Source organism: Pimephales promelas, chromosome 7 (genome assembly GCF_988280905.1).
Source record: "Pimephales promelas chromosome 7, fPimPro1.hap1.1, whole genome shotgun sequence".
NCBI classification, from domain to species: Eukaryota; Metazoa; Chordata; class Actinopteri; order Cypriniformes; family Leuciscidae; genus Pimephales; species Pimephales promelas.
In genome coordinates this window covers 24545732-24558745 of record NC_142775.1, presented here as the reverse complement: position 1 = coordinate 24558745, position 13014 = coordinate 24545732, and the positions used below count along the sequence as shown (strand labels likewise).

The 13014-nt window shown below is 36.9% G+C and overlaps 1 protein-coding gene across 18 annotated transcripts in view; it reads left to right on the top strand.

The window, feature by feature from the left end:
- The first annotated feature begins 260 nt into the window (after positions 1-260).
- LOC120460655 (uncharacterized) overlaps positions 261-13014 on the top strand; it is a 30161-nt gene continuing 17407 nt past the window's right edge. For 2 of the 18 annotated variants that reach the window (XM_089133236.1, XM_039648536.2), the window contains exons 1-2: positions 282-945; positions 10882-10968. In XM_089133236.1, coding sequence (XP_088989362.1) covers positions 856-945; positions 10882-10968 — 177 coding nt within the window. In that variant the 5' untranslated portion in view covers positions 282-855. Of the gene's footprint in view, positions 946-10881; positions 10969-13014 lie in introns of all 18 variants that reach the window. The other 16 variants (XM_089133238.1, XM_039648537.2, XM_089133240.1 and 13 more) reach the window with 12 other exon arrangements.

Here is a 13014-nt window from a genome sequence, read left to right as displayed (position 1 = left end):
TCCCTATGTCAAAAATGCTGCTGATATGGTTTCGGCCAGGTTAATTATGACTTCAATTTTCTGCTGGTGAAAAGGAAACTTTTCTGGTCTCTGTGTAGTAGGCTAGTTTTTTTTTTTTTGGTCTGGTCAGGATTGATTAAGTGATTAAGTGGTCAGGATTGATTAAGTGCTTGATACCACTTAAACCGGACACTTGGTCAGGCTGAGGCTAGATAGATCTATAGCAATATTTCCCCCCAGCAGAGTTTTTTTTTCTCACTTCAGAACGAAATCCAGCAGTTTATTGCGAAAGGCGCGTAAGCACATGGGTATATGACTTTAAGAAGTGCAAGATAAGGTTTCTGTTTTTAGCAGCAGACTCCCATGATTAAAAATAGCGAAGAGGCTCTGTGAGTGCGAGCCCTAAAACTCCCCCAAAAGACGCTCACAGTCCATCCGCGCATTGAACTGAACCGAAAGAAACCCAGAGGTTATACTGACCATAAACACACTGTAAAAGAACCGAACTCTATAAGCAAACAAACTCTATTCTATATCATTTACTGCCATTTTGGCAGTTCCTCAGAGACGACACGTGTGTCATGAAAAGACGTTTGCGCTCTCAGCACCGGTGACTCAGTCGTTCACAGTACAGCACTAGGAAGAGTGTAAAAGACGGATGTAACACAATGAACCGCGTCGCGAACGACACGACGTAGCCTCGCTGTTTTTTTATTTTTGTTTTGTTGTTTTTGGTTAGAGTTGGAAACGTGGTTTCTTTTTCTTATGCCTCTGCTGAAGGAATAACTCTTGAAAGGATCGGTTCTCACGCGTAAGGAGCGTGAGTGTCTCAGAGAGATTTTTTAAAAGTTACCAATGGGGTCTCAAGGGCCAGGACGTAAAAGAACCCCCAGCAAAAATGGGTTGACTGGAGAGGAAGATGCCCTCAACGTAATCGCAAAAGAGGTAAATTAATCTCATAAGAGATAATCTAATGTAATGGTCTCCTTTGCAGAAAATTACAGGTTAAACTCCCGTGGAAACTATGAAAATCGCATGGTTCTACATCCTGAGTCAGTTTATGTATTAAACCAAGGGCATTACAGTTTCACAAGTATCTAATTAACATAACAGATGCCTAACTAAGGTGAAGTCCATGCTTTTGCCCTCACGTGGCCCTGCATTGTTTTTATTTTATTTTACAAACTGAAGATGATTTCCTCATGTCTACTTCCTCCCAGTGTTTTTAGTTGCCTTCGCCTAACTACAAGTTTCTCTGAGCTGTTTTGGTCAAATGTGTTCTTCTTATGCTTCATAACAGTAGTGTTTGTAAGTGCTAGCAGTGTGCAACATAAGCTGAGTTTGATGTGCTGGAACAGGTGTTTGGGTCATGGTGGAGAGAACCTTGATGGGAGTGCTTAGGAAATTATTTTGGCCAGTCAAATCTTCGACTGATATGATGTTTCTTCCTTGCACACCCATAGTGAAAAGTAAAGAGTGTAATAGACAGTTATATATATATATATATATATATATCATTTGTAGCAAATGTTTCAATCTATTATTAGTAAGTGTCTCTGCTTGACGCATCATGCTCAGTAGCAGGCAGGATAGAGGCCTTCTCACTCTACTGTCAGCATGACTGAAATACAGTCAGAGAAGCATGTTATATTCATGTGTAATATGCATCTGTTTACATGATTCATTTATTATTGCCATTGATAATGGCCATTTTTGTTAATTTATGCAGTGGTTTTAGTGGAAGTCTGAGTTACATATGAAACACTTATTGGTGTTTATACATAACCAAGCAGCTAAAATATTTAATAAATGTACAAGTTTCAGAGGATGCGTAAAACTTTGATAGACTTTATTGATCCCACACAAGGGAATTCACTTATTCACAGCTACAAATTCAGACAAAACAACAGGTGAGAACAAACACATAGAAAAAATACACAAAACGTGCTACATGATGTTGATATTGCAGTTAAAGAGTCTGAGTGTTGTTAGAAGGAAGGACCTATTTGAAATGTTTAAAAGTAGCCTAACTTGACAACAGTGTTTGTTTTCTGTTTTCTGCATTTGTTTACAAGTGCATTTTGTTTTATGTTGATCTCTAGTAACAAGTGAGCATGTGGATGAAGAGAGATTCAGGTTAAACACACACCCATGTTGTGAAACATCGAATCAGGAAGCGTCTTTCAGTCTCACATTTGCATAATTTCAGCATGACCGCGGCGCTAAAGTTTTTTTTTTTTTTCTGATCAAACCTGTTTCTCTTGACATGGAAATAAATTTTTTACTATTCTCCCATGTGGCTTTGCAACAGGGCTTTTGCAAATTTAAACAGCAAGGTCACGCAAGGTCTCTCTGAGCAGGTTTAGTTTCAGTTAGACGATGACAAGATAATGTGGTGTAACCCTCTTTTTTTTTACTTGCTCCTTGGCACGTTTTCAAGAGTTTTTAATGCCTTTACAAAGCTATTTACATTTTCCCAGGACTTTATATATTTTGTTCAGAGCCACTTTGTCTTCATTTGAGGGCCTATTTCAGTATTTACTCCCTATGTTCCACGCTTGTCCCACATTTATTCACCTGATACCTGCATTTGTTGCTGATATAGGGTGCCGTCCCACACTTGCTGCTCTCTGACGGCCTGGTATGTTGACCCTTGTGCGATCATTGATTCTGTAACAAGAGCTTTAAAAATAGAAGGCCCTCGGGGCAGCTGTTAGTGCAGCCTCAAGACCAGACATGAAGTTTTGGGGGGCCATTACAATGAGCAGAAGAAGGGAACAGGGGCATCTGATAATGGATGCTATGGAAACACATGCTGATAACATCTGCATTAGTAATCCTTAGTGGCTGTGCTTTTCTGCTGCTCTCTAATGTAGCTAAGCTGGTAAGAGTGAGAAATGGCCTCAGTAGAACATGAGTCAGTGAAGGATTTCCTGTAAAACAATTTCAACAATTGCTACTCAACACTTTGATTCAGTGTTTTGTTTGTCCTTCTAGTTACACAGATGCAAATTATGGAATCTGGTAAGACAAATGCAACCGATAGTTTTCAGCTGTATGTGTTTGGTTCTTGACCACATTCCGCAAAGTTTTGGCACATACTGAAAAAAGTTTCTTACAGCAAGCAACACTCCTCGTTTGATTAGATAAGGTATTTAAATTTAAATGTAGACCAACTCCAAGAATGCATTATATTGACCAAAGTGATAGTGAAGACATTTATAATATTATTATACAATTCTTATTTTAAGTAAATGCGTTTATTTTGAACTTTCTAATCATCAGAGAAACCTGGAAAAGGTATCATGTTGTTGTTGTTGTTTTTTTAGTTTGTTTTTAGTTTTTTTTATACAAAAGTATTAAGCAGAACAAGTTGCACAACTGCTATCAATATTGATAATAATAAGAAAGGTGACCAGAACACCAAATCAGCATTTTTAGAGTGATTTCTGAATTGGTGAGCAATGAGCATAGAGGTCTTTTTTTCAAAAACATTGAAAAATCTTACCGACCCCAAATATTTGATAGTGTAAATTAGTTTGTACTTAATCATTTTTTGAAATGTTAGGAATGAGAAATGTTGTGTTAAACTTCTCCACTGGAAGCTACTAGCATGCTCAGTCATTGGATGACACTGTAACAGTGCCAGAATGCAGCTGAGATGGTTACAAGCAGATTAGGATGCCAGGCTTTTTGCTCTGGAAAGTGTTTAGTTCAGTAATCTGGGCTCAGATTTTGGATTGTGGGATGAGAGCTGTTTGTTAATCTAAACTCATTGTCAAGAGCAGTTTTGTATTTCTGCATTCAGAAGAAGAGTCCTGACATCATAATGCATCATTTGTGTGCCCACACACAAATATGAGTTTATAAATTATACCAAGTACAGTAGCGCATTGACGCATTATCACCTGCTTATCACTGGTCCATGGCAATCATAAAAAAATGCTCAAGATAAGCTCTGAGTGCCCCCAAGGTTAAACTTGGACTGGATTGTTTTCAACAACGCATTACTCCTTTCAATTTTCTTCAAGAGCCTTGTTGCAGAACTGTTGATACAGGTTGAAGCCAGACATTGTGTAGAAAACTCTCAAATAATGTCAGCACACTTAAGTCAGAAACCTTTTTCGCATGCTGACTTTTTTTTTTCACCAAGAATGGAACCTCTCCATATAAGGACATGGACTCAGAAAGGGTTTTCTTCCTTTTTCTGACGTCACCGATGGGCCCCTGAAGATTGTTATCACAATTGCTTTCCTGTTTATTCTCTGCTGTTGGGATGCATCCCATTTAAAGGAGTAATGCGGAGTCCATATTTCTAGTGCTCTTGATGCTGATTGGCTAGGATGTTTGTGTATAAGCATGGCTGCTGCGATAACTACTGCTATTTATTTATTTAAGGTCTCTTTAAATGTATTTATTTAAATGCCTCTAGCTTGTACTTATCCTTTTTTCACTTGACCTAGCATTGTGTGTACTGTGAATATTATTTCCTCTTGTGACAAATTGGTTGCAAAGTGATAGTATACAATATTTCAATTGTGTATATACTATTTAAAAGTACTATTACAAAAATCGCATTCTTTTTGAATATATGTATGACCGACAAATATGCATCACATTTGATATAATTAAAATGCATACATCTAGACCTAAGTATTTTTTGTGTTGGTTGTTTTAGAGAAGTGTCTAAATGAGTAAATGTAAACAGACACAATAATGTGATGTTCCTAATTTTAGTTGTTCAACAGTTTATAGGAAGGTCAAAGAGGGTTTTCAGTGAGCTTGCACCATTCAATGATGCTTACTGGTATAATCCTTAGTATTACCAACAATGACTTATCTTTAAAATACTGTTTTTGTTGGATTTGAGGTACATGGTATTCCTAGTACACATATAATGTACGTCTTATCTGTGAAGTCTTGTTTTGTTTTTTGTTTTCTCCCTTTAAAAAAAACCCCCAAAAAACAACTTGTATTCCCTTAAGTTACATTTATGGTTAAAAATGAATGTGAAATGCAGAGAGAGAGAGAGAGAAAATGGTTCCTGTTTCATGATTTATTAATTTATTAACTTGTACAAGGTCGTGTTGTGGATTTTGGTCTGATAAGACCATTTGCTAAAGGGAAAGGAATTTGAACGAACTCTCACTCTGGTCCCGGATTGGCCATTTGAGTTGTTTGCTTATTTGACAAATGTAGGTATGAAACAGCTTGATGTGTAAAACATTCTGTTATGTTGCAAAGACACTGCTCATTCCTCTGGATGAAGAAAGACAATTTGTCTTCTGTTTTCCCTCATGTGACTCCAGCTGACCTCATCAAGTGTTGTTACATGAGCCTAATAAGATGCTAAAGTTTTATCATTAAAATTGTGAAAGGAGTCCACAGACATCTTATAATTACTAGCGTTTACATATCTGGATTTCCATCTGAATATTTTCATGCACAGCATAAGATGTCAAATAAAAAAGGTAGGATAGACAAATAAAATTTCCATAAATTCTTTGGGAAAAGCAAATGTGTCCACCTTCACCAGTCTGTTGAATGAGTTCTGGTCTCTGACTCATACTCTTAATCTCTTCTGGAGGCATCTATACAGTCTTATCAGCTCTTCTGCGTTGTAAACCTAGCTCACCTGCGACTAGTCATTTGAAAATTGAATTCCATTAGAAACCAGAGACCAGTAGATGAGACACTCTTTCACTATCATGCTACTTCCTTTTTATTCCTACATTTCAACAGGCTAGAGTTTCTCTCACAGGTTTGCGCTTACTCTTGAGTCTTGAGTAACTCATGTTGTCAGTGAAGCAAGTGTTGGTCAAGTGCTCTAGGTCTTCTTTTTCTGTGAAGAACTGCTTTGGTGTGCAGTCATCTGAGATGGGCACTCTGGCATATATCAAAACATCACCCTGCCTACCTCAGGTTTCTTAGGGTTTAAGAATGAAATGTGGCAATGTGGCAATATGATTTGCCTGAATAATGATGCAAACGTCATTGGTTGAGACAAAACAAGACATGTCGAACTGCTCTAAAAAAATACTAATGAGGACATAGAGGACAAAAATGTCCTCGTCAAAAACTGTAATAAAAATGTGAAGCTTGGGAGAACAGACTTAAGTTTGCTATCATTTTATAGAAGACCCTTGGCAGATTATTGCTGAAGTAGAAAAAAAATGAATAAGTTAATCCAACACTATCTCACGACCAATTCGTACGAATTCGACGCATGATTAAAAAGTGGCTAATTCGTACGACCTCACTCGTACTAATTCGTACGATTTGTCTAAACCCACGTGATGGTTAGGTTTAGGGGCGGGGTAAGGGGTAGGTCATTCGTACGAATTCATACGAATTGGCCAATTCGTAAAATATGTACGATTTAGCAAAATCGTATTAATTCGTACGAGTGAGGTCATATGAATTGTTACGAATTAGCCACTTTTTAATCATTCGTCGAATTCGTACGACTTGGTCGTGAGATCGGATTGGTTAATCCAAAATAAAGTTAGAACGTTTTAAGGTTATGAAAATTATTTATAAACATTATTTTATATCAAATACATATTTTGTAAAACAAGTTAAACTCAAAAACGGCTAGAAAATCAAAGCCATTAATATAAATAAGTTGTGTTTAACTTTTGAGGTTGATATCTCAAAAAATGAGCTTTCAGTAAGATTTTGTTTGGGCACAGTAACAGATTATATAGGCAATTGAATGCCCCATTGGATTCCTCAGTGGATGTCATGCAGCAAAACTTCACTGTTGCACAAAATCTCTCAATATTACAAACACACACACGCATATAAAAAAATATATATATATAATATAAAAATATAATATTTTATAACACTCATACCAACCATACTCTGGCATTCATACCGACACACCCACACAAATATCGTTGCATAATTTATCCAATTATTATCCATATTTATCCATAATTTATCCAATTTATCCATAATTTATCCAAATATGCCGAAGCAGAAAACAGGAATAAAGCGAGAATTTGCTTTATAGACCAAAATTCCTTCATTTACTCACTTGCATGTCATTCCAAACCTGTCTGAATTTCGTCTGCAAAAAGCAGTACATAATATTTTAATGAATGTTTCAACAGTTTTGTCCATATAATGAAAGTCATTTGGTGTCCAACAACGCGACATTTTTAAAATGATCTTCTTACGCATTTTCACAGTAGACTGAAAGTCATACAAGCCAAAACAACAAAAAAAAGGGTGAGTAAAAGATGACAGCATTTTCAAGTCAAGTCAATTTTATTTGTAAAGCGTCAAAGCAAAATCATGATATTAATGTTTATAATATCTTAACATGGTAGCATTTAGCAAGTTAGTGTGGGGCGATATTTAGAATTATCCCTTAAACATAGAAAATGAACTCTTCCGTTGTCTGAGGTTTATTTTACAAATGATGTATTACCAATAAGTAATGGTCACTTAATCTTATCATCTCCTTTCCTACTTTTTCCCCCCTCCCTTTTTTGCCATAATTTTCTCCATGCTCAGAATGACCCAAATTCATGTACCTAAACTCTTATAGCCCTACATGGTCAGTTTCTTTTTGATCAAGCTCACTTTTGATATTAAAACCTGCCACAGAGCCTATAGGGACTGCTAAAATATGGACCCACCACACACAGATCCGACATTGTATGGTTTATGTTTGACATGGCAGACTGGCACAATTTATGTAGGTGTTTGTTAATATGGGCAGACCAGAAATGTGGCAGACGTCTCCAGTGATCTCATATGTTCCAGTCTCTGGCTCTTTCATTAGTATTGGAGTGAGAATGACTGTTTATGTCTCATTCTGAAGACAGTTAATCCAGTTTACACATATGGCAAAATGATTCACATTTTGAATATTGAGCTTTCCACATTAAAATGAATGAAACCAGCCAGAGGCTCTTTTGGTTTATATAAGTCATAGTTTTGGAGTTTCTAATGGCAAATCTTTTACACTATAGTAAGTTTTGCTTCCAGAGTACTGTCCAAAAACACAGTGAAGGAGCAGTTGTGGAGTTCCAGTCATTTGTGTCGCATATCTTCTGTTTGTTCCCTTCATTTTCCATTACAGCTAGTCTATTAGCAGTCCAACTGATTAGCATGTACCCGCTCAGCCTGGCATGCTGGTACAAGAGGCCGTGGGAGAGAGAGAGATCTGGTGAACTTGGCATCTCCTTCTGTGGTATTTATGTCAGTAGATAAGTGCTCTGGACTCTGGCATTCATTGAACTCTGAGAGACTTGTTCTACATGGCTACATTAAAAGACACCAAATAAAGGGTTTTAGTAAAGCTGTCCACAATCATCTGAGAAAAGTTTGTTAGTATCTTACAAAATTCCAAAAATGCTCTTATTCTTCAACTGTTTATTGAACCCTAAGATGTTCCATGGGTACTCATATTTGAAAAAAAAATAAATAAATAAATACTAATGTCATTAAGAACGGTAGTTTTGTACTAAAAACTGTAAAAAATGTATAATGCATGTAGAGTATTAATGGTCATCATGGAATACCTGGGAATGTATGATAATTGTACACTCTAAACAAAAATGGTACTAAATAGCTCTAAAAGTGGTTCATTGGCTTGTAATCATGGGGAGACCACTTGAAGTGCCATATAGCACTTATTTTTGTCAAATGGTGCTATGTAGAACCATAAGAAGTGCCATAGAGCACCTTAACCACCCCAGAGAACCACTGGTGCATCAAACATTGATGCAGGCCTGACATCAACTTGATGAACAATTAAACGATGTGTTTTATTCAAAAAAGGTCTCTACCAGGAATCTGTGGAACTACCTCTACATTCCCGTTGAGAACAGCCACGTCACAGAACGTTCATGAAATTGGAGCATTTTGGGTTTATTGATAGAGCCTGCTCCATTTGGGTCATTAAAAATAACTGTAGAGGAGAGAGTGAGAGGAGAGAGGTGTGTGAAATAGGCCACTTTGTTTTTCTCTTCTGTGATAAGAGTGTGTGAATTGTCATCATGGGGGAAAATGCGGATGACCCAGGCTATCATATGCTCACCGTGACAGATATAATGGTCTACTTTGATAACTGCAAGAAGGTAGGCCTTAATATGAATATAGGTAATCAAAAAAAAGTTATTTTAGTTCAGAGAGGAAGAATGGTGCATGCTTTCTTTAAGGTGGCTTCTTCTATCCTGCTCCTTTTAGGTGCGTATGTTCAATTTTATGCAGAGAGTGAATAGATTTTGTTTAGTAAAATGGATTATTATTTGCTGTTGATGCAACATAGCACATGACCTCCACATCAGGACCGAGCTGCAGTAATGTGTGTACGATCAGCAGTTAGTTCTGTTAATACTGCAGGAAGGGTGTGATCAGGCTCGATTGTGAATGACTCAGCCCTCTAACTTCCTGCTATGGTCAAAAAAAGGCATAGTTTTGGTTACCCTGTTAGTCCCACAGTCACAGAGTGCATTTATTCCTGCATGTTTTCAGAAGACTCAAATTACTCTTGATGTTTAGTCTGGTTTTTCAAGTGAAATGTTATTCAACATTTTTAGCAGAGTCAAATCCATGTTGGGTGGTAATGCTGTTATTTTAAATCATATGAATAGGTGTGTTGACTGAGAACCTGTTATAAACATGTTTAGGCAGCTGCTTAATTGCTGGGGTTTGCTTTGGTAACTTCTCTCTAGCAGTTTATCTACATAATTATCTGCCTTCATTACAACCGTACTGACTAACATAACACATTTCCTGTTTACAAAGTAGTGATTTTAGATATAAAAGCAAGGTGTTTGTAAAATTTAGGACATTTAATTCTGATGTTGCTGCAAAGCACTATCATTTAATGAAGTGAAATGGTTTTGTAAAGTATTATTAAGGATGTGAAAGGTTACAATATCAGTTTGTTTGTCCTTAAAAACAAAATTAGAGCTATCATTTTCTGTTAGAACTACTAGTACTAGAACGGTCGAAACTGTGGAAACATTTTTTTTTTTTGGATACATTTTTTTTTTCATCTTTGTTGGCAAAGGGACGCAGGACCTTTGTGGTGAGAAACAGCTGCTTCCTTGGAAAGTTGCTCGACTCCGTTCAGGACGGAAGGCCTCAGTCTGAGATATTAAGATTATGTTCTGACATCTACTCTGGAACACGTCATTGTGCATTTCTCCATAGGCAAACAAACACAGGAAATCATTTTAAAGCTTTGCATGCATCCCTTCGAGTAGTAATTTCACTATTTGAACCCCTATTCTTTAAATCATACATATTTTGCTGCTTTTTTCAGGAATGTGTTGTGAAACTGGTGCAAAACTGGGAATGTTACAGTCACGCCTCTGGTGTAAAGACTATTTGTAGCATGGGATTGTGTGGAAGAGTAGGTGGAGTTAATGTAGAGACATCTCTATGTGAGGGAGTCTGTGATGTAATACTGTTGAGGTTTCTTATTTTCTTTCTGGTTGTTGCACATTTTGTGGCGTCATTTACAGGAAGGAAGTGTGCATGTTCTCTCTCTCTCCCCCTCATGCCTGAAAGGGAGTCTTTTCCTTAAAAGGACTTTCAAAGTGATTGACTAAAGTCACAAATGCACGCATGCGTACTCATGTAAACAAACACATTCATAGCATGTGCCATCTGAGGAGGATACAGTTACAGTACATGAAACACTATGACAGTGAGGTACACAAACATATTCATGTAATCACATATGACATTATATTTCCTGTGATCCTCCTGGTATTTTTATTTTTTTTTAAGTTTAGTAGTGCAATGCTTTTATGTGTTTGTTTTGTGTTTTTTGCATTGACCACATTGCTCATGGTCGTGGTTTAATGAATTTACCCCTCTCTCTTTTTCTTTTCCCCCACCCGCCCCCTGCAGGCTGAAGCCCGTTTGGCAGCTAAGAGAGCAGCCCGCGCAGAAGCTCGTGAGATCAGAATGAGAGAACTGGAGAGACAACAGAAAGAGGTGAAGAAACACAGTCACTGCGAGCTTAATCTCGGCTTAAAATTTAGCCTTAGCTTTGCTAAATGTTTTCATTTGTCATGTTACAATCTATCCATCTTATTGTCTATGTATGTCATTCATCTATCTGTATATTATTTAGCCGGTTTAGGTGGCTAGCCAGCTATGTTTCAGTTTAGTTTGTGCCAACCCTGGGTTTTACGTACCATGAAAGTGGTTTGGCTTTTAGCAGTATTCAGTTGCAAACCGAACTTGGACCAATTAGCTGTGAGCAAAGTGACACAAGTATGACGCAATAAAGTCACTCCACAGCAAATGATTTTAAAAGACAAAATAATGGCTTTTAGTAAATAAATTTATATGATTTAGAAATGATTTCTGTAATTATTCTACCCTAAAACGATCCCACATGTAAAATTTCAGTTCATCAATTATCATTATGCGGATTTTAAATGAATTGTTCATTTAAAATCCGCATAATAATAATTGATGAACTGAAATTGTACATGTGGGATCGTATCGGATCGCGATATTAAGGTACACTTTAGAATCAACAAATGAAGCTATAAAATGACTACATGTGAGCTTAAATGTTCAAATCTCTCTATACCTTTATCAACTGTGTAAACTAACTTCACAACTTTTACTTGCACTGATATACAGTAGTGAGACTTTCTTTTAGTCGTCCTCTTTCACAGACAGCTATTTTCTTCTTGCTGTGTAAATTTGTTTAAATTCTTAATATTTTAATACTTTTATTTAATAAGTGAATTGCGCTACTTCTCTCGCGACAAATTAATTTCAGTGAGTTTTGATTGAGTTTCACTCTTTCTCATCATGTGATTGGCTGTTCGCTACCGATGTCACACCTAAACTCCTAAACTCAGGATCAAAGCCTGAGTTGACAGAGAAAGTTGATGATCTGCAACATGGTACCAACAAATCCTAGTTGGTTTGGTTTTGTCAACTCAACTAATTCTTCAACCCTGAGTTTGTTCAACTATCATGGTACAGGCCCCTGATCTCAGTATAAATCAAAATATTTAGAAATATATAAAAAAAAGGGGTATATTCTAGCATGACAGTGCTGTTCCAGCACGTAGATTTGTTTTAGATGCCCACCAGCAAATCCCATCCCTATGGTCTTACCTGCTTAACTCCTTCCTGAGCTGTGCATATGTCCCCTTTGACTGGTGTAATAATCATCACACTTACAAACAGTTTAAGAAACCGAAAGCACCTCAAAAACAAATCTGCATTACACAATGTTGAAGCACAGGAGGAGACCTTTCCAACAGCGTTCAAGAGTGTGTTGAGCTGTAGGCCTTTACAATTTCAATGTTTTTTTTTTTTTTTTTTCATTTATTGAACTACCAGCAGAAAACGCCGCCTTTATTCTCAAAATGAAATCTTTCTCATGGTCTTGTTGACTTGCTTCTGTACAACGCTGTCAGCTGAATTTGTTTAATCTTCATCATGATTGTGGGCTCTGTGCTTTGAAGGACGTGTTTTGGCTGGGTTAACAGGGATAAGGGTCAGTTAATCACCCCTTGGGTCAGGACCTCCTAAGAGGCCATTTGAACTGCTACATTGGAACTTCAGCCTCAGTTAATGCTCAGAAATATCAGTTATATCATGAGCAGTTTGGTGTTAGATTGCTTTATTTCCCAGTGTTGCTTCAGACCGCATTTACTTTTTGCATGGAAAAAAAAAGAAGACATTTTTCAAAATATATTTTTGACAAATAAATGATGACCGAATTTACATTTTTGGGTAAACTATCCCAGCTGAAAATGAACTATAACATGTAATTGATGAATTAGGTTGTCTGAGGAATTTGTTCAGATAGCATTAACATTCATGAAAAAGCCTCGTCTGTCTTTATACTTATTTTGGTCTAGCACCCTGCAGCTTAGCTGCAGGTTTTGTATTTGACCCCAGTTACATTACAGTTACGGTAGTCTTTACAATCATACTTTATAGATGTTTTTGAGTTACTTATTTCATTTGTCAGGCTTTTTTAACTGTAATAGTTCATTGTCTGAACAT